The sequence below is a fragment of the Staurois parvus genome, unplaced genomic scaffold (genome assembly GCF_062004578.1).
Source record: "Staurois parvus isolate SC_StPar_1 unplaced genomic scaffold, SC_StPar_1.0 ptg000199l, whole genome shotgun sequence".
In the NCBI taxonomy this organism is placed as follows: Eukaryota; Metazoa; Chordata; class Amphibia; order Anura; family Ranidae; genus Staurois; species Staurois parvus.
In genome coordinates, this window is record NW_028317995.1 from 6,435,202 (window position 1) to 6,461,153 (window position 25,952).

General features: G+C 41.9%; 1 protein-coding gene across 1 annotated transcript in view; it reads right to left on the minus strand.

The window, feature by feature from the left end:
- Window positions 1-1,782: 1,782 nt before the first annotated feature.
- The window catches only part of TTC5 (tetratricopeptide repeat domain 5), a 29,731-nt gene continuing 5,561 nt past the window's right edge, over window positions 1,783-25,952 (minus strand). The window contains exons 5-10 of the mRNA XM_089678218.1: window positions 18,484-18,575; window positions 12,924-12,980; window positions 10,083-10,229; window positions 9,770-9,948; window positions 4,179-4,323; window positions 1,783-2,354 (exon numbers count right to left, since the gene is read on the minus strand). Coding sequence (XP_089534344.1) covers window positions 2,235-2,354; window positions 4,179-4,323; window positions 9,770-9,948; window positions 10,083-10,229; window positions 12,924-12,980; window positions 18,484-18,575 — 740 coding nt within the window. The 3' untranslated portion in view covers window positions 1,783-2,234. The remainder of the gene's footprint in view (window positions 2,355-4,178; window positions 4,324-9,769; window positions 9,949-10,082; window positions 10,230-12,923; window positions 12,981-18,483; window positions 18,576-25,952) is intronic.

Here is a 25,952-nt window from a genome sequence, read left to right on the forward strand (position 1 = left end):
AGATTCAGTCTTCCCAGCCTGGTGCAGGTCTACAATTTTGTTTCTGGTGTCCTTCGATAGCTCTTTGGTCTTCACCATAGTGGAGTTTGGAGTGTGACTGTTTGAGGTTGTGGACAGGTGTCTTTTATACTGATAACAAGTTCAAACAGGTGCCATTGATACAGGTAATGAGTGCAGGACAGAGGAGCCTCTTAAAGAAGAAGGTACAGGTCTGTGAGAGCCAGAAATCTTGCTTGTTTGTAGGTGACCAAATACTTATTTTCCACCATAATTTGCAAATAAATTCTTTCCAAATCAGCCAATGTGATTGTCTGGATTTTTTTTCTCATTTTGTCTCTCATAGTTGAGGTCTACCTATGATGCCAATTACAGGCCTCTCTCATCTTTTTAAGTGGGAGAACTTGCACAATTGGTGGCTGACTAAATACTTTTTTGCCACACTGTATCAATGAATTGTCACATCGATTTGAGTTTGGCAGCATTAAATATTAAAATAAACCCGTGCTTTGCTCATTTAGGGCAAAAAAAAAACAACAGGTTCACTTAAAAAGAATTCTTCTCTTTCTTCTTGAACATATTTACCTTGACCCCCCCCCCCCCCATCACTCAGAAATTTTAGTTATTTCTTTTCTGAACTGAGTATGGGAAGCATATTATTCTTACCCATTCCTCCTGCAATGCAACACCAAGTGCCTTGAAAGTCCATTGCCAGGCACAAAGTGCTATTACTGGACAGTTCTCTATCCTATGCAGGCTTGAATCAAATTGACTTTGACCTTAACACTGGGCTTTTTGTCTTTTCTCCCACAGGAGAATAAAGAGGTGGGGTTAAAGAAAAAAAAAAAAAAAAAAAAAGTATAAAAATCAGCAGTGGCCTGCCATCTAGGGATGGCCATAGATGCATTACTTTATTTCGATCTGCCAGTGGGCTGATTAAAAAACAAATGAATAAAACAATGAATTCCTCCATCCACAAAAGCAAGGTGGATGGAGGAATCCTCCCCGCTGTGCCACTGTAATTTGATGGAGGGAGGGACTCCCCCACTGTCAGAATACACTGATCTGAGAGAAATGTTTCCAACAGTCCTGTAAAAAATAGAATTTGATCATTAGACTGACTTCTGTCAAACAGGAATAGCTATAGATGGATGGACATTCAGCCGATTGCTGATGAACCACCCAAATTTCAAACATCTATGAGCAGCTTAAAGGGTAAGTTCACCCTTTGCCCAAAAATGATAAAATGTACATTAAACGGGATGTACAGGCAAGCAGATATACTGACAGGAAGAATCAATGAACTACCATGGCGCTCCACGTGGAAGGGCTTGGGGGAAATCGGGTGGCAGCTGCAGCAAATGGGTGGAACATGTAACATGTTCCCAAAGGTGAACTTATCCTTTAAGTAAACTTGTTATTATACGGGTTTATTTTCCGATCAGTCATCAATTGGAGCCAGGCTTTGTTTGAGACCACTCCCATGATCGCAGGGCTGTTTGTTCCAGATTCAGACCTGCTCGAAAATGACAAGCCAAAAGGGCAAAGTATGGTTATAGTTATGAGTACCCATAAACAAAGAGCTTTTCATAGAAAGCAATACCTTTTCCTACTGAGTTAAATTTATAGACTATAATCCATTCAGAAATATTGATCATCTAAGTTTTGTTTTTTTTTTTTTTTTTTTGTACAATAAGGCTCTCTAATAGATATGACCAATGAGAAAGAACCGGAGAAGAGCTAAAATGATGACACAGAATAAAGACATTAATATGGACAATAATGTAAAGTAAATTATTAGCAAATAAATGCAAAATTTATTGTTTTTTTACAAAAAAGAAACATAATATTAATAATCTTCCTCTAAACGCGAGGGCAATGAAAGGCACTGGCAAAAATAAATAAACACAATCTGAATCTGCTTTATAAATACAACTACCAGCCAGTAAAACAACAAAGAGTTGATTGAAATGGCACATACTAGAAACAATAGGGAATGTAGAGAGGTCTTATAAAAAGGAGGGGTGCGAAATTCTCTTACTCTGATGATAGGCTTTCAACAAGGCGTTAGAAAAAGTGAACTATTGTACCAAATTAAGTGCATTTTGTAAGTCTCCTCTATCCCTGTGAGTGTTTTTACTTCAGCACAGAACATAAGGGCCATTGGCAGTTCGGACCATCCTGCTCTTATGTCCCAGTCTTCACAGCTTACAGCAGGAAGTCTCACAGTCCTGAAATTACTCGCTTTGGGGTCTGTAAGCCACTGTTGCACTGGCCTGAGTGCTTGGTCCCTGGGGCTTGCCATTCACTAACAACTGAACTGGAGAGTCAACTCGTATACTTTGGAAAACAAAAGTCTGTCAAAGAAAAATACAATTAAAAATAACAGGAAAACATACAAGCAAGTTAAACAGCAACTTCAGCCAACATAAGAAAACAATTAGGAAATGCCTAATACCATCAGGTAAGCACTGAAGTTACAGTGGTTGTAAAGGCGCAAAGTTTTTGTGTGCAATATCTCCCCCAGCACCCCTAATACTCATCTAAGCCCCCTCTCGATCCAGCAATGTGCACTGGAGTCTCAGCTATCCCGGGCCTCCCTCCCTCCTCACTGCTGAGACAGAAGCAGAAGCCATTGGCTCCCACTGCTGTCAATAACAGCCAGTGAGCCAATGAGAAGAGGGGGACAGAGCCGAGCCGCTGCCTTGTGTGTGAATGGACAAATGGAGCAGCAGGTGTCCCCATAGCAAGCTGCTTGCTGTGGGGGCACCTGAGCACACAGCAGGTAGGTATAGACATTTTTTTCTTAAAAAAAAGAAAAAAAGAAAAAAAAAAGAAAAAAAAAACACCTTGTAGAATCACTTTAAAGTCATGAAGCTTGTTCAGTTTACCCTTCTGTGTTCTTCGTAATGAACAGCAAATGCATTCCTGTTCAGGGTCAGGGGGAAAGTATTTACTATGCAAATCTGTTCTAAGTCACTTCCTCCCTCTTGGCTTAAGATGACTAATCACATTCAAACGTCTAAGGCATGTTTGAATCTGAATGGTGACGGTTACAAAATGTACAGTACTTTTTTCTTTTTCGAACATTAGGCTTTCTGTATATAAAAGTGCAAGAAGCCTGTAGTGGGTGTTCCAATATCACAAGGTACATGTCAAGCTCGCCAAACTACCAACAAAAGTGGACGGGCTGGTCTACAGTAAATCCAGGACAAAAACTGATGGACAGTACTAACAGGCTGTGCTCCCTGTACTGTTCCTATTGTTTTTTTTTTTCAATTTTGATTGTGCTTTACATGCAGATTTTTTTAAAAAACACAAAGATGATAATATATAGGGACATCAAGTATAATATACTAGGAATGCCAAATTACTTGCTAGGTATTGTAGCTAGTCACTTCTCTTTATGCAGCTGTTTACCCTTTATAAACCAATTCAGCTATGGACTGCAATAATACTTTTCATTCAGTATGATACATCAAGAATACTTGCACATTATGGCAGACCTACCCTCTAATGTGCCCCTTGCTACACTCAAGGCCATGGCCATCTTCCGCTAGTCTTGTTTACAGGGCCTGACACTGGACAGTCACTGATGAAGTACAGTAAGTCCTGCACATTTGAAAATTCAGTAACTGGTGGAATGTGTTCTTTCAAAAAAAAAAACAAAAAACAAAAAACAGTGGACTGTCATTAAGGTGCTGCAAACCCAATACTCACTGCCAGCAAACCGTCAAACAGACTGTACTTTAGAGGTCACAAACCACTGGCTGAATTTTTTTCTCTTTCTCACAGTCAAATATTTGATAGGAATCTGACATGGTCCAAAAAAAAAAAAAAATAAAAATAAAAATAAAATAAAATTGGGGAAAAAAAAAAAAAATAAAAAAAAAATAAATGGATGCCAGTACTGCGTTTGGGTATCAACACTGTTGTCCTCCCCTAAATAGATTGCACCCAACAGTGAATTTTCATTGCTGTGGCATTACTCTTTAAAAGATTAAGGAAAATACATAGACAGTGGTGAAGGGATCGAATGCTGAAAAAATGAGAACATTTCTCTGCCAGCTATGAATTCATCCATACTTCCATTCTAGTGTTCCATGGCAAAGATACGACACAGATTACATCACAGTATAGCTGGCTGTGTACTATACAGCACACTCAGAGTGAGCTCTTACCTGTCCTTTATGCTGTACATTGTGGTGTTTAAGGTGGGGCTCTGGGATGGTCACAGAATCTGCAATCAAGACTCCCCAGCTTTCCACCATGTTGTAAACCATTATAGAATAACATGTCCCCTCAGCATCCACAAGCCCAAACGTACTAAAAAGAGGGGAAAAAAAAGCAATGTTATTTTAATAACTGGATTTAAAGTAGAATTGTAGTCATAACCAAGATAAAAATGAAAAAACTTTTGCTGAAATATTCACCTGTGATCCAGTGATTCTCCCTGCAGGACTTTTTGTGCCACTAAGCGTCCAAGGTCTTATGGTTTGCATCATCCAACCTACTTCCCCTGAGCCCAGGATGTCTTGAACCTGCCTCACCCTATTACTGGACAGTGAAAGGAGAAGCAGGGCAGGGAAGAGCTCATCTCCCAATCACTATGTTTCTCTTCCTATCAGCATGCTTTCAATCAGCACATGAACTAATAATAAGAAAAATTAATAATAGTGCCTATGGTCAAAATTATATAACTTACTAATAGTGTACCAGCTGCAAAAAAATCACCATATATAAAGTGTACCAATAAATAAATAATTTGCGCTAGTAAATGTGTATAAATATATAAATATATATAAAGAAATCATCAAATCATAAGTCCAGAAAAAAATATATATATGCCAATACCACAAAAAAAAATATATAAAAAAACTTTTAAGTGCAAAAAACTTTTGTGCAAAAAAAGTGTCTAAATATGAAAAATTTCACCAAAAAACCTTGATAATATAATGGCAGATCATCCATAAATATATCTTCAGAAACGGAAACTCTGCAACACACCGATCCTCATCGATCGAAATAACAGGATGAAAAACTTTGTAGTTAATCGAAAATCCACTTCTCCAATAGATAAAGGACCACCTTCAAACGTATCCATGGGGGGAAATGCCAAGCACTCGAGAGAAACAGAAAGACTTCATGGTGAAATATTATAAAAACCAATTCCTTTATTAGGTACTCATTGCACTTACTCAAGAGGTGTCCCAGCCGACACCAGCATCAACAGCATAACAGCAATCACATAAACGAGCCTGGCTACTCAGCACATGCGCAGTAGCTGGCAGCCAAAAACGTAATGACGTCACATCAATCAAGCTCCGCCCTACGCGATTCGTCATCGACGTCCTCCGCTCCGTGACGTCGATGACGAAATGCGTAGGGCGGAGCTTGATTGAGGTGACGTCATTACGTTTTTGGCTGCCAGCTACTGCGCATGTGCTGAGTAGCCAGGCTCGTTTATGTGATTGCTGTTATGCTGTTGATGCTGGTGTCGGCTGGGACACCTCTTGAGTAAGTGCAATGAGTACCTAATAAAGGAATTGGTTTTTATAATATTGCACCATGAAGTCTTTCTGTTTCTCTCGAGTGCTTGGCATTTCCCCCCATGGATACGTTTGAAGGTGGTCCTTTATCTATTGGAGAAGTGGATTTTCGATTAACTACAAAGTTTTTCATCCTGTTATTTCGATCGATGAGGATCGGTGTGTTGCAGAGTTTCCGTTTCTGAAGATATATTTATGGATGATCTGCCATTATATTATCAAGGTTTTTTGGTGAAATTTTTCATATTTAGACACTTTTTTTGCACAAAAGTTTTTTGCACTTAAAAGTTTTTTTATATATTTTTTTTGTGGTATTGGCATATATATATTTTTTTCTGGACTTATGATTTGATGATTTCTTTATATATATTTATACACATTTACTAGCGCAAATTATTTATTTATTAGCACATGAACTAATGCCCTCTCCTCTGACATCTCTGGTATGTAGGGATTGCACGAGTCTGAAACCAGGTTACATTCAGGTATTCACACTGAATGTAACAAAAACGTAACTCTTCGACCCAGCACTGATACCTGGTTCTTGGACTACAGTGCCCTTAAAAAATATTCCTACCCCTTGAAGTCTTCCACATTTTGTCATGTTACATTCAAAAACATAAATGTATTTTATTGGGATTTTATGTGATAGACCAACACAAAGTGGCACATAATTGTGAAGTGGAAGGAAAATGGTAAATGGTTTTCAAATTTTTTTACAAATACATATCTGAAAAGTGTGGGGTGCATTTGTATTCAGCCCCCCTGAGTCAAAACTTTGTAGAACCACTTTTCGCTGCAATATAGCTCAAGCTCTGTGAGATTGAGTCTTGCCACAGATTCTCAATTGGATTTAGGTCTGGACTTTGACTGGGCCATTCTAACACATGAATATGCTTTGATCTAAACCATTCCATTGTAGCTCTGGCTGTGTGTTTAGGATCGTTGTCCTGCTGGAAGGTGAACCTCTGCCCCAGTCTCAAGTCAGGTTTTCTTTTAAGATTGCCCTGTATTTGGCACCATCCATCTTCCCATCAACTCCGACCAGCTTTCCTGTCCTTGCTGAAGAAAAGCATCCACACAACATGATGTTGCCACCACCATGTTTCGCAGTGAGAATGGTGTGTTCAGGGTGATGTGCAGTGTTAGTTTCCCACCACACATAGCGTTTTGCTTTTAGGCCAAAAAGTTCAATTATTGTCTCATCTGACCAGAGCACTTTCTGCCACGTTTGCTGTGTCCCCCACATGGCTTTTTGCAAGCTGCAAACAGGATTTCTTATGGCTTTCTTTCAACAATGGCTTTCTTCTTGCCACTCTTCCATAAAAATCCAGATTTGTAGAGTGGACGACTAATAGTTGTCCTATGGACAGATTCTCCCTCCTGAGCTGTGGATCTCTGCTGCTCCTCCGTGGTTACTCCAGTTACCATGGGCCTCTTGGCTACTTCTCTGATTAATGCTTTCCTTGCCAAGCCTGACAGTTTAGGTGGATGGCCATGTCTTGGTAGGTTTGCAGTTGTGCCATACTCTTTCAGATGATGGATTGAACAGTGCTCCATGAGACGTTCAAAGCTTGGGATATTTTTTTTATAGCCTAACCCCGCTTTAAACTTCTCCACAACTTTATCCCTGACCTGTTGGGTGTGTTCCTTGGCCTTCATGATGCTGTTTGTTCACTAATGTTCTCTACAATCCTCTGGAGGGCTTCACAGAACAGCTGTATTTATACTGAGACTAAATACCACACAGGTGGACTCTACCCTACTTTACTAATTAGGCGACTTCTGAAGGCACATGGTCCAATAGATTTTAGTTAGGGAGTAAAAGGGGGCAGAATACAAATGCAAACCACACTTTTCAGATTTTTTTTTTTGTAAAAAATTTGAAAACCATTTATCATTTTCCTTCCAATTCCCAATTATGTGCCACTTTGTGTTGATCTATCACATAAAATCCCAATAAAATACATTTCCGTTCTTGGTTGTAACATTACAAAATATGGAAAATTTCAAGGGGTATGAATACTTTTTCAGGGTACTGTATATGTAGCCGGTGGGCATTTTCTTACACTTCCTGTTTTGGCTATGGGACAGGGAGTGAATATTTTTGTGCCATAATCTTTCCATTTTCAGATGATGGATTGAACAGGGCTCTGCGGGATGTTCAAAGCTTGGGATATTTATTTTATAACCTAACACGTCTTTAAACTTCTCCGCAACTTTATCCCCGACGTGTGTTCCTTGGCCTTCGTGATACTGTTTGTTCACTAATGTTCTCTAAGAAACCTCTGAGGGCTTCACAGAAGAGCTGTTTTTATACTGAGATTAAATTACACACAAGTGGACTCTATTTACTAATTAGGTGACTACTGAAGGCAATTGGTTCCACTAGATTTTAGTTTGGGGTATCAGAGCAAAAGGGGGCTGAATACAAGTGCACGCCACACTTTTCAGATATTTAATTGTAAAAACATTTGAAAACCATTTATCATTTTACTTTCACGTCACAATTATGTGCCACTGTGTTGGTCTTTCACATAAAATCCCAATAAAATACATTTATGTTTTTGGTTGTAACAAGACAAAATGTGTATACTGAAATTGTATGCTGTCATTTTTGTATTGTCCTACTGGCCAAATGAGCAGCCATTTTCATTGTTAACTGCATTGTTGCATGAAAAAAAAAAAAAACAATTTCTGTCTTTTACATTTACCCAGAGTTTAGCTTTAGTGGCAAATAATGTAAGTAGGATTTAAGCACTTGACCTCCGGATGTTTTTCCCTCTTCATGACCAGGGCATTTTTTTGCTATTGAGCACTGTGCTACTTTAACTGGCAATTGCTCTGTTATGCAACACTGTACCCAAATTAAACTTATACCATTTCTTTTCACACAAATAGAGCTTTCTTTTGGTGGTATTTGATCACCACTGGGTTATTATTTAAAAAAGGAAAAAAAAAAAAAAAAAAAAGAAATAGGTTTTATACTTTGTCATAAAGCATATCCAATAGAAAAAATATATATAAAATAACATTTCTACAGAATATATTAGGTCAAAATGAATTCTGCTACATGCCTGGTAGAAAAAAAATTCCAATGAGTGTATAGTAATTAGTTTGTGCGAAAGTTATAGTGTCTACAAACTATTGTATATATACTGGAATATAGACACTACACTGTAATGGCGATGATCAGCAACTTATAGTGGGACTGTGATAGGGTGGGAGGCAATCTGTCACTAACAGACAATGGCTGGGAGGGTCACTAGCTGGCACTGATATCGCTAGTGACACTAATACAGTAAATAAATGAGAATACTGTACAATGACAATGTACTAAAGATAACTGGCTGGGAAAGTGTTAACATCTAGGGGCAATCAAGGAGATAACTGTGTGCCTAAAAAGTGTAATGTGTGCAGATTTTACTTTATGATCGGGCCAGTTTTTGCTCCATGCTTTTCAGGGAGAAGAAACAGCCACATCACTGTTCTCTGTACACAGAGTTCTGTTTTTGTAAACTCCGAACTCTGTGTGATTGGACACAGCTGATCAGCAGGTTTCAGTTGAAATTATTTGCTGAAGTCCAATCACAGCATGGTTTGGCAAGGGGTGCGTAAACCCAGAGAAGGCTGTCACGTACATATACGTGATTGTGCCACTACCTGCCGCCCGCTCGCAGTATACTTACTGTGAGCAGTCGCCAAACATGGCTCAGTTTTTTCATTCAGGCAACTGGACTGATTTCCCTGTCCACACATTCAATGTGGATGTGGGAATCCTCCCCACTGTGTGATTGTATTCTGACAGTGGGACTCCCCCACCATCAGAAAACACTGATCAACACTCGGCTGCATGTGTTGATCAAGCAAAAAATATACATACAATCCCATTTCAGAAATGTTGATCAATAGATCGACTTCTCATGAATGGAATCGGCGATACATGGATTGAAATTCGGCTGGTAAACATGTAAGAAACAACATGCAGTGTTCACAAAAGTGAAAGGCAACAAATAAGAAATAAGGATAATGCTGTGGAAAATAAAGCAGCAAGTATATGTGTAACAGCAACAGAACTTTACTTCTTCATATTTATCACATATTTCATTAGTATTCAATCACTTTATAATAGATCACTTGCTTTTGTTACAATAACTTCAGTTCAACACAAAGCACAGAATTCAAAAGGCAGCTAGGCTGTGTGTGCAAGAAGTTATACTCACAATGGCACTCGCTCCTCAGGCATTAGGCTGAATACAACTCTTCCAAGAACCACACAACCAGGGTTTCTTCCTGGTTGCAGAGCACTAAGTGGTTTTAGCTGGAGGCCCCCATAATGACCCAGAAGAACAGGACCTAAACTACTCAGCATATTCTGTAGTCGCTTTCCACGTATCTTCCCCTATTAAAATATTAAAAGTGAATACAGCACATGAATTAAGATTATACAAAAACAATGCCACGTAGAAGAGGCCAAAACCTGCAGAAACTATTAAGGTAAGAAGAAAGCACATGGTAAAGATTGAGAGACAATACCTTGTTGTTCAGCAGGCCACACAGTCTGCCCAGATAATCAAGCAGTTGTTCTTCCCTCATCACAGGTTCAGTCCATGAAGGCTCCAGAGCGGCGGCTCGCGAGAAACCATCCAGAGCTCCCTGGTAGTTCTCCTCATATTTACACAACTAGCAGGAAAGACCTGCATCAATCAAAAACTCTCCACTGCTCAAACAACAAAGAGCTTATCTACCAACAAACATTTCCAACAGCTTAGTATGAAATAACCCCTCACTGACAAAAACCTCTTTATTGTGCCATTTAAGTAAAGGATTCAGGAAAAGATTATATAAATGTGCAGCTATCTTTTCATATGGAGGATTTGGAAAAGTAGGTCTCTGTGACTTGCTTATTCAGGAGGACAAGAAATGAGGACTCCAAGGAGACCAAGTTAACAGGGTGATTACAGGGAACTGGACAGCAGAGATGCTAGGTGCACATGAATAACGTGAATGAAAAATCAGAAGCTCTAAGCAGGCAGGCCATGTTGAATGGAGACCACCTTTAAAACATATAAACTCTAAAACATAATTTAATTGTTATAATCACTTTTAATATAAATATCTTGAGGGAGCAAAGCCATTTAACTAGGCCCAGTGGCTTATAGTAACAGATTAAAGTATAACTAAAGGCACTTTGTTTTGTTATTTTTAAAGTTTTGGATGGATTACAGAGGGGATTAGATCACCTGTCAGGTTTTTATTGCTGTCTGCACCCCCCATTAGGGAGTTTCACCTTATCTATTTTTCCTGCTTACCATTATCATTGAACGTGAACCTAAAAGAAAATCTCAAATGTTGGGACGTCTCCAGAAAAGTAATAGTGGGGAAATCTTCAAATGGGGACATTAGTTCTGGTGACCTGGGAATCCCCAAGGATTCCCTTAATTTGCAGGGATTTCCTCTCACTTCCGGTTTGGCTATGGGACAGGAAGTCAAGGGAAATCTCCAAAATGGGACACAGATGGAAAAAAAAAAAATTGCCTATAGCTCTACACACACAGTATCTCACAGAAGTGAGTACGCCCCTCACATTTTTGTAAATATTTTATTATATCTTTTCATGTGACAACACTGAAGAAATGACACTTTGCTACAATGTAAAGTAGTGAGTGTACAGCTTGGATAACAGTGTAAATTTGCTGTTCCCTCAAAATAACTCAACACACAGCCATTAATGTCAAACCCGCTGAAAAGAAAAGTTAGTACACCCCTAAGTGAAAATGTCCAAATTGGGCCCAAAGTGTCAATATTTTGTGTGGCCACCATTATTTTCCAGCACTGCCTTAACCCTCTTGGGCATGGAGTTCACCAGAGCTTTACAGGTTTCCACTGGAGTCCTCTTCCACTCCTCCATGACAACATCACGGATCTGGTGGATGTTAGAGACCTTGTACTCCTCCACCTTCCGTTTAAGGATGCCCCACAGATGCTCAATAGGGTTTAGGTCTGGAGACATGCTTGGCCAGTCCATCACCTTTACCCTCAGCTTCTCTAGCAAGGCAGTGGTCGTCTTGGAGGTGCGTTTGGGGTCATTATGTTGGAATATCGCCCTGCGGCCCAGTCTCCGAAGGGAGGGGATCATGCTCTGCTTCAGTATGTCACGGTACATTTTGTCATTCATGGTTCTCTCAATGAACTGTAGCTCCCCAGTGCTGGCAGCACTCATGCAGCCCCAGACCATGACACTCCCACCACCATGCTGGACTGTAGACAAGACACACTTGTCTTTGTACTCCTCACCTGGTTGCCGCCACACACGCTTGACACCATCTGAACCAAATAAGTTTATCTTGGTCTCATCAGACCACAGGACATGGCTCCAGTAATCCATGTCCTTAGTCTGCTTGTCTTCCGCAAACTGTTTGCGGGCTTTCTTGTGTATCATTTTTAGAAGAGGCTTCCTTCTGGGAAGATAGCCATGCGACCAATTTGATGCAGTGTGCAGAGTATGATCTGAGCACTGACAGGCTGACCCCGTACCCCTTCAACCTCTGCAACAATGCTGGCAGCACTATTTCCCAAAGACAACCTCTGGATATGACGCTGAGCACGTGCACTCAACATCTTTGGTCGACCATGGCGAGGCCTGTTCTGAGTGGAACCTGTCCTGTTAAACCGCTGTATGGTCTTGGCCACCGTACTGCAGCTCAGTTTCAGGGTCTTGGCAATCGTCTTATAGCAACAAATCTTTTTTTCAGATTCTCAACGAGTTCTTTGCCATGAGGTGCCATGTTGAACTTCCAGTGACCAGTATGAGAGAGAAAGTGATAACACTAAATTTAACACACCTGAGACCTTGTAACACTAACGAGTCACATGACACCAGGGAGGGAAAATGGCTAATTGGGCTCAATCTGGACATTTTCACTTAGGGGTGTACTCACTTTTGTTGACAGCGGTTTAGACATCAATGGCTGAGTTATTTTGAGGGGACAGCAAATTTCACACTGTTATACAAGCTGTACACTCACTACTTTACATTGTAGTAAAGTGTCATTTCTTCAGTGTTGTCACATAAAAAGATAGAATAAAATATTTACAAAAATGTTAGGGGTGTATTCACCTCTGTGAGATACTGTGTGTATGTGACAATATATATATATATATATATATATATATATATATATATATATATATATATTTTTTTTTTTTTTTTTTTAAACACATACATACACACACACGGTACTCTGGCCCTTCTACAATATTAACAGTAATATCACCAGTGTGTTACCATACAATCAAGCACATAAATGACTATTGTGGAGAAAATTCCTATAATGATATGTAACACATCCTAAGTTCATTAAACACACCACTTACAGTTGCTCGGTTAAGGTGCAGATCTGGGTTACTGGAGGCAGTCTTATCAACTCTCTCCTGCAGTAGAAAATAGTGAATAAAATAGTATGAGTGATTGAGAGGGGGGGGCTTTAGAAATGGTCTACATTTCTGCTTGAGTGACTTTTTTTTCTCCACTAAGTATTCATCAACACTGACATTTTGCTTATGGGCAGATGACTGTGTGCTGAATAATCCAGACTTCTCTTACATGTGTACTCAGCAGCAAGATATTTGTACCTTGATTATCTAACTGTTCCCCCTCCTCAACATGGGAGTCTCAATCTATGTGCGGAAACAGGAAGAGTCTCAATGCTTGTGTTGCAAACTTTTCAACATAAGAAAAATGAACACCAAACCAGGGAGACCAAGACCCGTTGTAACATCTGCAGAAAGTGGACAGACCTGGGAACTCAAATGTGACCTCAATATTAGTTTGCCTATACAGCCCAGAAAGGCAGAAATAGTGTAACAGTGGGTTTGGGTGGACTAAAATGTTGAAACCATTCTGTACCTTTGACGTGGCTAGAAACAAGAGATTGTTGCTACACTACTTCAGACTATTAGAAAGTAAAATTGTTGTAAACCCTTACATATATAGCCAGTGAAGTGACTAGCCTCAGGTCATACAGCAATTAAAACAAATCTTACTACATAAGCTGTATCTGTTTATCTGTAGCCACGTCTCCTGTAGAGCCTTCTAAAAAACACACAGATCAAAAGGATTTTTCTTAGCAGCAGAAATCAGGGTTGGGGTTTTGAGGTCACACACGCTGCAGAGCTAGGGCACAGAGTTCCCTGCAATCTGATAGTTTCATGGAGGGAAAGGACACACCTATGAGTCACCTGCTGAGGGGAAATGGGATTTGTTGCTCCCTATAGGATGTTGTGTAGGCTTAAAGAGCCATCAGTGACTCGTGCAGATAGCGAGAGGAGAGATCAGAGAAAAATCATACTCGGCGCTTTGGATTGGTGCTAGTACACAATATAGAAGGATGCGATTGTTAAATTTTCATATCTGAGGTGTACAACCACATTAAAATGGAAGCCTCAAGCTATTGATGCACCTCAAAATTGCAGTGCATATAATAAAACGCTCTAGAAACAAATATATGCTAGTAACTCTAGAGCCACTTTGTTTTAAATAAAAAATAAAATGCAACATCCCATAGGTATAACTTCCACCAGTTATCTTACTGTAAATTCCAATGTCAAAAGTGATGACATCACACATGCGGTAAACAGTATAGGTGGTGGTTTTTTCCCAAAGCATTGAAACAATGTTACTGCTTTTTGGAAACATTTTATAATAAGGCCAACCTTGGCTGATCTGCACCATCGAAGCGTCTTCTTTTTGTGGATACCAGTAAGATGATATAGTGTTGGAGGTTGTAAAGGTGGCCAAGGTCCATTCCTAATCCTGTATGGGGATTGTTCTCGGGCAAATGTTGACCTCTAGTCTAGGCTCTAAGGACCATCATTCTGGTAAGCCTTTGCTTCAAATTCAGTGGTGACGGATAACCTGACACATACAGTAGCTTCACATCTGCTGTTGGCATTCACAGCAAGACAACTGGTGAAATTTATGAACATTGGACATTGTATTTTTATTTTTTAACACAGTGGTGGAAGAGTTACCAGCATATATTTGTTGCAACACAGTAATATTACTGCAATTTGTTCATGTTACTATGGAGACTTTATGTATCAGCAGCAGTGATCAGCGACTTATAGCGAGACTGTGATAGTATGACAGGCATTCTGGCACTGGCTAACTGACATCACCAGTGAGATCAGTGCTAATAAAATGCACTGTCACTTTACGAATGACACTGGGTAGGAAGGGGTTAACATCTGGGGCAATCAAAGGGTTAACGGTTTACCTAGGGAGTGTAACGTAACTGAACTGTGTACTGTTTTACTATGGAAAGGGCTGTTTTTGTCTCTCTGCTTTGTAGGGAGACAAAAAAAAGGCATATTTCCTCTGTCAGAGAGATCTGTGTTGTGTGGTTTACAACAGAGATCTCTCTCCGGTCACTCGCTCAGACAATTGTCTGATTCATGACCGGGATCCAGTGATCGGCATGTAAGGGAGTCAGCAAGCCGCAGCCTGGTAGGAGGGCGCACAGAAGTGCAGAATCACCACACGCCCGGTGCCAACAGTGAATGGCCGATAAAAGCCTAGGCATCAGAACAAATAATTCCTAGTTGCCATGGCGACCTAGCGCCTGGGATTTGTCGAGCCTTGTTTTAAAATGAGTGACTGGCAGGCTTCAGAAGGATTTGAAAAGCTTCAATATGTGTTGAATCTTACTAGCAGCTTGTTTAACACAACATTCAGCACTTCCATTAAGATCTGTTTCACAATCCCAAACTGGATTGGCTAAATGGCATTTAAAGGCTTTAAAGCAAAGTTTGCCGAAATCTCTACAAAAGCTTTGTAAAAGCTTGGTATACAAACTGTTTTTATACAAGCAAAAGCCCATGTGAAAAAAACCTTATGCTGTAGGATCTTACTTTTTATGTGTTTCTTTACGTTCTAGAGCAGTATAGACTACAAAAAGTTATCGAGATTCCACATCAGTAATGCCTGCCAAACATTTAACTAAGGAAAGCAACCGTATGTTTCCAAATGAACAAAAAGTAAAAAACATTCTGATCTTTCGGAGGTCATGGCAAGTTGGAATTTAAATTAAAAAGAAATGGAAAACTGAAGTCAAGAAAGCGGTCTTTGGAATTAAGTAGTTATATCTTAATGGGGTCCCACCCATCAGACAGTTTCTCTCATTTGCTAGTAGACAAATGCTGCAGGATACCATTACTGAAGTATGAACATTACTCACACAGAAATGGCATTGTAAATAATGTCACGGATTAAGCACCCTCTCACAATTCTTACGCTATCAAAACCTGTGACAAAACAGTGGTGTACAGGAATAGATTTCTTACCACATTTCTGTAACTTTCATGTAGCAAACTTAAGCAGCCTCAAAAATGATTTCCTAGCACTGACCCAAACCTTGCTGCCATCTACATTTGCTATAGACATGTTGCATGACCCAGTAGGGTAAGATCTACAGGTGAAACTCAAAAAATTAGAATATCGTGCAAACGTTCATTTATTTCAGTAATGCAACTTAAAAAGGTGAAATATATTAGACAGACTCATTACATGCAAAGCAAGATAGTTCAAGCAGTGATTTGTCATAATTGTGATGATTATGGCTTACAGCTCATAAAAACCCCAAATCCACAATCCCAGAAAATTAGAATATTGTGAAAAGGTGCAATATTCTCGGCTCAAAGTGTCCCACTCTAATCAGCTAATTAAGCCATAACACCTGCAAAGGGTTCCTGAGCCTTTAAATGGTCTCTCAGTCTGGTTCAGTAGGAATCACAATCATGGGAAAGACTGCTGACCTGACAGTTGTGCAGAAAACCATCACTGACACCCTCCATAAGGAGGGAAAGCCTCAAAAGGTAATTGCAAAAGAAGTTGGATGTTCCCAAAGTGCTGTATCAAAGCACATTAATAGAAAGTTATGTGGAAGGGAAAAGTGTGGAAGAAAAAAAAGGTACACAAGCAGCAGGGATGACCGCAACCTGGAGAGGATTGTCAGGAAAAGGCCATTCAAAAGTGTTGGGGACTTTCACAAGGAGAGGACTAAGGCTGGAGTCAGTGCATAAAAAGCCACCACACACAGACGGATCGTGGACATGGGCTTCAAATGTCGTATTCCTCTTGTCAAGCCACTCCTCAATAAGCTTCTTACCTGGGCTAAAGAAAAACAGAACTGGTCTGTTGCTCAGCGGTTCAAAGTCCTCTTTTCTGATGAGAGCAACTTTTGCATCTCATTTGGAAACCAAGGACCCAGAGTATGGAGGAAGAATGGAGAGGCACACACTGCAAGATGCTTGAAGTCCAGTGTGAAGTTTCCACAGTCTGTGTTGATTTGGGGAGCCATGTCATCTGCTGGTGTTGGTCCACTGTGCTTCATTAAGTCCAGGGTCAATGCAGCCGTCTACCAGGAGATTTTGGAGCACTTCATGCTTCCTTCCGCAGACAAGCTTTATGGGGATGCTGACTTCATTTTCCAGCAGGACTTGGCACCTGCCCACACTGCCAAAAGCACAAAACCTGGTTCAATGACTGTGGGATTACTGTGCTTGATTGGCCAGCAAACTCGCCTGACCTGAACCACATAGAGAATCTATGGGGCATTGCCAAGAGAAAGATGAGAGACATGAGACCGAACAATGCAGAAGAGCTGAAGGCCACTATTGAAGCATCCTGGTATTCCATAACACCTCAGCAGTGCCACAGGCTGATAGCTTCCATGCCACGCTGCATTGAGGCAGTAATTGCTGCAAAAGGGGCCCAAACCAAGTACTGAGTACATATGCATGCTTATACTTTTCAGAGGTCCGATATTGTTCTATGTACAATCCTTGTTTTATTGATTGCATGTAATATTCTAATTTTCTGAGATTGTGGATTTGGGGTTTTCATGAGCTGTAAGCCATAATCATCACAATTATGACAAATCACGGCTTGAACTATCTTGCTTTGCATGTAATGAGTCTATCTCATATATTAATTTAACCTTTTAAGTCGCATTACTGAAATAAATGAACATTTGCACGATATTCTAATTTTTCGAGTTTCAACTGTATGCACCTTGGTTCCCAGGTATGCTTACTTGTACCTGTCATTACACAAGAGATCTCATTTTGTTTTCTGGATATTTTTGTTATTTTCCCAATGTGGTGTTCATCAAACTAGCATCCATCCATAACAGAAAACAGCAGTGTAATGCAACTTTAGCATCTCAAATGAAGTAAGGGATTCAAGCCATGTTAAGATGGCTTACGCATTGTATTTTCATACAATTTGTATCTACAAAAAAAACCTCAGGCAAAAGACTAGGAGTTTCCTTGTACAATTCTTTATTATATATAGATGATTACACATTAGAAGGTGCACCTACTGTATGTGTATGTCAAGTAGAACAATCAGCATCCTTACTGAAGTGCATATCAAGAGGATTTGAAGAGGAGCACTTCTATCCAAGTAAAATCACTCAAACTGACTGCTTTTGAAAAGGTATACTATGCACAAAGAGGGGCCTCTACAAAACACATTGTATGATTTGGAGTTATTGTCTAGAGACTATTGTGTCGGAATATTATCATGCATGCAGACTGCCCCTCCTTCCTTTCCTCTAGCAGTAAAACATAATGCCTTCCACACTATGACATTCCTATTTTCTGATTTTTGGTCGCATTTATTTGTTAATTGTCTGGATTGCCAATCTAATATACCTTTGTTGATGATTCATAGTAATGCTTGGGAATTGAAAGAACTACTAGGAAATATTTCTTAAAGAGCACAGTACCAGCAGACTTTTTCCCTGTCTGGATACAAATCATACAAGAATGACCACAATCTTGTATCTATTACTATTGTATTATTTTGTAAAAATGTACAAAATTTGAAAACCTGATCATTTATTACTTGAAATATCCAAAAAAAGAATCTCACCGCTTGCAGATAGGCATTCAGAGCCTGCTGAGAAATTTTTGGGTTCTGTCCAGTGCAGAAGAACAGAGAGAGATATGCATTGCCCAGGATGTCTGAGAAAGCAAATTGCAAAAATGACAGTGTGAAGCATGAAGAAAGAAACCAGTATATTGTTTGGCTTTCCAATCATGAAATTTGAATTTATAAAATATAATTTGCAGTGTGGAGCCTGTTGTGTCCCACTAATGCTCTGTGCATAATGCAGCAATGCACTCTATGTGATTGGAGTAGAGGCTAATCAGATGACTAACAGGTCATATGACCAAGCTCTCCTTCTCCCAGGTACCCCCTTCCATAATTCATTCATGGTAATGGGGCTTTGATTGTGTCAGAGACCCCTATCAAGCAAAATGCTAAACCCTTTTTTATTGTACAGCAGTAACTAACTCTTTTTTTGCGTTAAGGCCAAATTGCCTCCTTATAACTGGTGTAAGACAAGTTGAATGATAACACTTGCAGCAAGAAAAAGCCATTCCCCCCCCCATTAGTACTTTTATACAATCACAGAAAATGATCCTAATTTTCACTCAGCATATTCTAGAGGAGGTTAAAAGGTCAGAAGGCTCAGTAGGGAGTTCAGATGTTGCTTTGCATGGACAGAAACTGCAGATCTTTGAATACATTTCAAAGAATCCCTAAACCAACATTATAAAATGCATCCATAAAAGAGCCCTACGCTAAAAACAGGTCAAACAATTTATTGCCTATTTCTCCAGGTATAAAGCCAATCAATGTATGTGTCAGCATAAAATAAGGTAATCTAACACTCTGAGAATAAAAACAATCTGATAAACAAAACAGAACAGGGAAATTTGAAACAGCTGAAGCTAGTTATACATTGATTTAAAAGGTGAACCCAGTAGGGTTCAGCCTGGAGGACAGCGGGGATGAACTGTGAGCTAACTGGGCTCCACTGCAATTCACAACACTGTTAGTCTATCAGTGAAAGCTTTCTGACAGAAGTGGGGGGCAGAGTTAGCAGTGTAATGGTCTTGCCAGTGTGGATACAGTTTTTGTGAATTACTGAGTAACCCCGCTTTATTACTTAACTGCAGTGCGGAAAAGCAAGCTCATTAACCCAACTTAGCTGTCTGATAGGGGTGCCTGTATTTAGCTAGATAACTTGGGCTGGCCATGTATTGATCATTTTTTTTCCACATTCGAGGTGGATGGGGGGAAATCACTATCACGCTGTGCTATTGTTCTCTGATGGCGGGGAAACTTCCACCGTCAAAACACACTGATCAGTGCCACCAGCTATAGCCGGCAGCATTGATCGATCAGGAGAAACAGGCTGGTTGTATAGAAATTAGTCGACAGACCTGTACAACCAGGGTGCCCTTACATGGATCAAAATTCGGTCGGCCAGAAATCCAAATAGGGCTGAAGATTATTAACTGCTTCACCTCTAATGCAAATTTTTCACATGTTAAAAATCAGCATTCTTGGCTAAAAATAAATACTTACAAACCCCCAGAACATTATATGTTTTCTAATCAAAGTTCATGGAGAATATAGAGATTGTAGTTGCAATTTATGTTGCTTGATATTTGCTATGGGGTTTCAGAAAAAAAATACACCAACATGAATTTTAGTGCATACAAAACAATTTAACCCCCAATTTTTTTGCCAAGTAAATAGATAGCAAATATGTCAAGCCTCAAATCTCTATTCACCCCCAAAATGGTGAAAAACGCAGTTATTTACCTGTTAACTGTATTTCCAGGACAGCTTCACATGAGCAATAGGCTCCTCCCAGGAAACACCCGATCAACCTTTTCCTATAAGCAGCCTCTCTCCCTAGGGGACCCTCAGTACAGGAATATGACTGAAGGCCTAGGATGAAGCATAAAGATGGCAGGAGAAACCATATATCACCAGTTCATTGCATGACGGAACACCAGCATATAAGTACACAGTAATTGGGAGGGAGTTACGCTGTCCTGGAAGATTCCTGGAAATACAGTTAACAGGTAAATAACTGTTTTCCCTAGTCATCTTCCAGGACAGCTTCACAGGAGAGGATTGAATAGGAATACGTACATTAGGGCGGGGCTATCGCTTGCAGGACCTTTCTGCCAAACGCCTGGTCTTTGTTGTCGATCAGGTCCAACCGGTAGTGTCTGGCGAAGGTGCTGAAGCTGGACCATGTTGCGGCCTTGCAGATCTGTCCGGGGGAGACCCCAGCCTTCTCTGCCCAGGTAGCTGCGGTGGTCCTGGTTGAATGTGCCTTTAAGCCAGGTGGAGGTGCCAGTGACTCAGTTTTGTATCCCTCTGAGATGGCCTCTCTTAACCATTTTGCGATGGTGCCTTTGGAGACATTGTATCCCTTTGGAATAAGATGGAAGAGACTGGATGAGCATCTCCATGTTTTCGCACGTTCGATGTATGCAATTAAGCATCTCCTTACATCAATTTTGTTGTAATCACCCTCTATGGCGTTGCTTGGGTTTCTAGCAAAGGATGGTATTACTATTTCTTGTGATCTGTGGAAATGCAACGCGACTTTTGGTAGGAATGCCGGATCCGTGCGGAGGATGGTTGAGTGGAGACCAGAGAGTCAAATGCCTGAGAGAGCATTCCTCCAAGGGTTCAAAAGGTTCTTGCTGAAACCTTTTTAGAACTGTGCCTAGGTCTCATATAGGGTACTTTGGCACGGATCGGACTCGGCATCTGGAGATGGCCCTCAGGAATCTGATTACTAAAAGGATCTTCTGTAAATCTCCGCTCCAGGAAATTAGACAGAGCGGCTACTTGCACTTTAAGAGTATTGGCGGCCAGGTTCTTGTCTGCCCCGGCTTGAAGGAATTTGAGAACTGTATTTAAGATGGGGGCCTCTGACAATTCGTTCCTGCTTCTCCAGATTTTGTCATATATGGTGTATGTTGACTTTTTTCACCCGTCTAAGATGGTGGCGACTACTCTTTCTGATAAACCTTTTCCAGTTAGCCTGTTCCGCTCAGAAGCCAAGCTGTCAGGGATAGCTTTTCTGGGTGTACCACTGCCCCCTGTGCGAGTAAGTCGTGCGTGGGCGGTATCATCCACGGGTCCGTTAGGCTCAGTTTCTTCAGGTGGGAGAACCATTAACGTTTGGGCCAGAATGGAGAAAACAGGATGACCCTGGCTTGGGATGATTGTATCTTCTGTATCACTCTTGGTAGCAATCTGAATGGTGGGAAAGCATAAAGGAGTTCTCCTTCCCATTGTTGTGCTAGTGCGTCTGTCCCTGCACTCCTGGGGTCCTTTTGCAGGCAGAAGTATTTCTCTAGTTTTGCATTCTTTCTGTTGGCGAAGAGGTCTATGGAGGGAGCACCCCATCTGGTGCAGATTTTGTCGAACGTTGTATGGCTGAGGCACCACTCTGACTGGTTGACATCCTCCCGGCTCAACTGGTCCGCCAGCTCATTTAGATCTCCTTTCAGGTGTAACGCTGTGATGGATTTTATGTTCCTTTCTGCCCAGCTCAGGAGGGTTTCCACTAGTTCCATCAGTTTCGGGGACCTCGTGCCTCCTTACCTGTTTAAGTATGCGACCGCCATTGTGTTGTCAGACAAGATCTGAACCTCTTTCTCTTCTATCTTCTTATGAAAAGCTGTGAGAGCTCTGAAAATAGCCAATAATTCTCTGAAGTTTGATGACCTCCCTGAGATCTCCGGGTCCCACTTGCCCTGGGTCAGGCAATCCTCCATGTGCGCGCCCCACCCCCACATGCTTGCGTCTGTGGTGATTCTTATTGGGTTGACCTGCTTCCACTTCCTTCCCGGCTTTAGTGTGTGGATGTTCCCCCCCCCCCACTCTAGTGATTCTCTCACTTTGAGCGTGAGGCGGATGCTGGAATCTAGGGATGCTTGGCTGCCATCCCAGTGGGAGAAGACGTGGTTCTGTATCGTTCTGGAGTGTAGTTGTGCCCATTGTACCGCTGGTATGGTGGCTGTCATGTACCCGACAAGCTTCATGGCGTTTGACTGTGCAGGTCGCCATCCCCTGGAAGGTTTTCGTTTCTTGTTGTAGTTTGAGCACTTTTTCTGCGGTCAGGTATAAGCAAGTATTTGTGGAATCCAGAATGTATCCCAAATACGTGATCCTCCTGGAAGAGACTAGCTTTGATTTCTCCATGTTTATTAACCACCCTATGTTTTCCAGGAAGGATATTGTGTGCTCTACGTGGGATTCAGGCCTCTTTCCGTGTCCGCAAATAAGAGCAGGCTGTCCAGATAGGCGATGATGTTTATCCCTTCTAACCTCAGGGCTTGCAGAGATTCCGCTAGGATCTTTGTGAATATTCTTGGAGCTGAAGATAGAGCAAAAAGGGAGTGCATTGAATTGCAATAAGATCGTTCTTCGTTTGCCTTTTAGTGCGAATCTTAGAAACGTCCTCGATTCTTCGCTTATCGGGGAGTGAAGGTATGCATCCTTTAGGTCTATTGATGCCATAAATGCACCCGGCAGAAGGAGTTCTTTCATCCTATGTATTGTTGCCATGCAGAATTTTTTGGGTTTTACGAATTTGTTCACCTTCTTCTGGTTGAGTATCATTCTGTAACTTCTGGACGCCTTTCTTCTTAGAAAAAAAAAAACACATTCTGTTGGAACATCCCTTCCAGGAGGTTCACCAGCGCGTCCGCCTTTTCTTTGTCCCTTGGTAAGGGGGTCACGAAAAACTTCCACGGGGGAGTCTTGAAAACTCTATCCTGTAGCCATTGCGAATTGTGTCTAGGATGAATGCGTTCTGGGTAGTCTTCTGCCATTGTGTGTGGAAGTGTCCTTGGCTTCGCCAGTCAATTGGGCGGAGTCTTGGATTTGACCTGATTGGGGTTGAAGAGGAAGCCTCCCTTCCCCTTTTGGAGGTCCAGCCCTTTTTCTGACCTTGAAATTTTGCCTCCCTGGTTGCCTTTCCGTCCCGCTTGCCCGCTAGGGGTAGGAAACCCTTTTCTTCTATCGGCCGATCTCTCTAGGATCGAGGTTAGCTCTAGCCCAAAGGAGTTTTCCTTCAAAGGGTAAACCACAGAGCCTGGATTTGGAGGCGACATCCCCCGCCAGGATTTTAACCAGATGGCTCTACGGGCTGCGTTTATGAGTGCCGTTGATCTTGCTGTATACTTGTTTCAGCCGGTGCGTCTACGATGAAGGCCTTTGCTTTCTCCAAGACCGGCAATGACTTGAGAATTTCCTCCACCGGAATATCTTGTTCCAGGTGAGAGCGAAGCTGACCCATCCATACATCCAGGGTTCTGGAAACGCAGGTAGTTGCTATTGCTGGTTTAAAGTTTACCGCAAATGCTTCCCGTGCCCTTTTAAGAAATGTGTCGGCCTTGCGGTCCATTGGATCCTTTAAGGAACCTCCGTCTTCAAACGATAGATCTGCTGATTTAGAGATCTTCGAAAGTGGGGCTTCTGGTTTTGGGCAGGGCTCCCATACGGACGCATCTTCATCCTTAAAAACGGGAAATGCCTTTTCAGATTTTTAGGGGAAAAAAAAAAAAAAAAAAAAGGCTTTCCTTTCCGGCTCTTCCCATTCCCTCTTTATGATAGACCATAGGGTGGAGTGGACCAGGAATGTGCGGCCACTTTTCTTCTGTAGCCACGCATAAAGTTGGTCATGTAGAGAGAGATCTGGTTGTTCCTCTTCTAAGTTCAGGGTATCGTAGATTACCCCCTCAGGAGACCTTCTGTATCCTCTACCGGAAAAAGGAATCTCTGTGACCTGTGGTCCTGTTCTTCCGTCTCGCTTTCTTCCGAGTCGGAAGTACCAGAAGGTTCATCCTCTTGGTCCGTAACAGTGCCCGGGTCTTGTGTCCTCTTCTTAGCCGGCAGGGAAACGCCTGAGGTGCCTGGTTGGGGCTCGTCCAAGCCCGGTTCCTGCATTTGCACTCTGAAATTTTGCAAGGTTTTAGACATTTCCTGCGTCATATTTTCTAAGAAAATCTTTAAAGAGCGACCCCGACTCTTTAAATCAGCTTGTCAATGCACTCTTGGCATAGCTGTTTTTTCCAAGTGCTAGAAAACCTCCTCTTGCAGGTACCGCATCTCCTCTTGGCTTCACAGAGGACCTCCTTGTCTCTCCTCTCTTCTTCCTGTGGGCCCATCTAAGGACAGGAAGACACAAGGTGTAGGCTTGCTGTAATGCTAGGGCCCTAAGGACAACCCCTAATGTGCACCCACTGCAATCCCAAGAAAAGACCCTCGAGGTGCTGGAGAGAGAAAGAGGGGTGGGGCTATATCCCCCCCCCCCTCCAGGATCCAGGGCAGAACAAGAGGTATATAGAGAACAACACAGGGGGGGGGGTATGACAGCAGCCCGCAGGCTCCAACCTTACAGCTGGCGTCCCCCAGCTCTGACAGATCTGCCTCCATTCTGCCGCTCTCCTGCCCTCAGCGCGGCTGTCTTTCAAGGGTAGCAGGGCTCCGCCCCTTCCCTCAGGTCCTGGAACGCTGGCTTCCCCTCACGGCTGTGGTGGCTGAAGTGGCCGTGGCGTGGGCAAAATCGAGGCCTTCCACCCATACTCAAGATGGCAGCGGAGCCTCTTCCTGTTCGAGCACCGGAAGTGACGATCACGGGTCCCGCCGACTGGAAGTGACAATCCCGGCCGTGACATCATCCGCCCACGCCGCCTCGCCCAGATGTCGGCGTGCAGAGGAGCAAGGTAGGCTGTTCCTTACCTCACAGGGTAGCGGGCCCTCCCGGTAAGCCAGTGGAGCGGGCTCTCACCCCTGGAGAGCCCAGCAGGACCAAAAAGGAGGGTGCTGTCACCTCCAACTCCCGGAGGAAGGGTTTTTTGCAGGGAATACTTGAGAGGCCACCCCGCAAGGTCCCTGCCTTGCTAAACCTAGGAGGGGTAGCCCCATCCAGAAGGCCTCTGTACCCCGCCAGAAGGCCATAAAAAAAAAAAAACTGGAGCAGTTCTTTATCCTGGTCCAGAAGAAACACTAATACTGAGGGTCCCCTAGGGAGAGAGGTTACTTATGTGAAGAGAAGGTGGATCGGATGTTTCCTGGGAGAAGCATATGTCTCATGCCTGGAAGATGACTAGGGAAAATTATGATATTTAAAGTGGAACTTTACCCATAACATTGATAAAAAATAATGTCCTTTAGCAAGGAACATGCATTCCACATACTTATTCATGCTACCAAAATTAGTGTGCACTGTACATTGCCTCCCCCATCGATTCTGTTTCATCTTGCTGGAGGCTGCCATTTTGCTGAAGCCCAGAGCCCCTGAACAGCAGTAAACGGTAAAGCGAAATTAAATCCATCAATTTAACGGTTTCAAAAAAACAGTTACATTCCTGGAGTTGCTAACTGTCACATTTGCTTGTGTCCTCAACCAAATTGTCAAACCATCAAATGGCTGGAGTCATGACTGATCACATGTGCAGTCTCATGGCAGTTGAAATTCAAACAGAAGCAGCTTCCTTGGCTGTAAAATG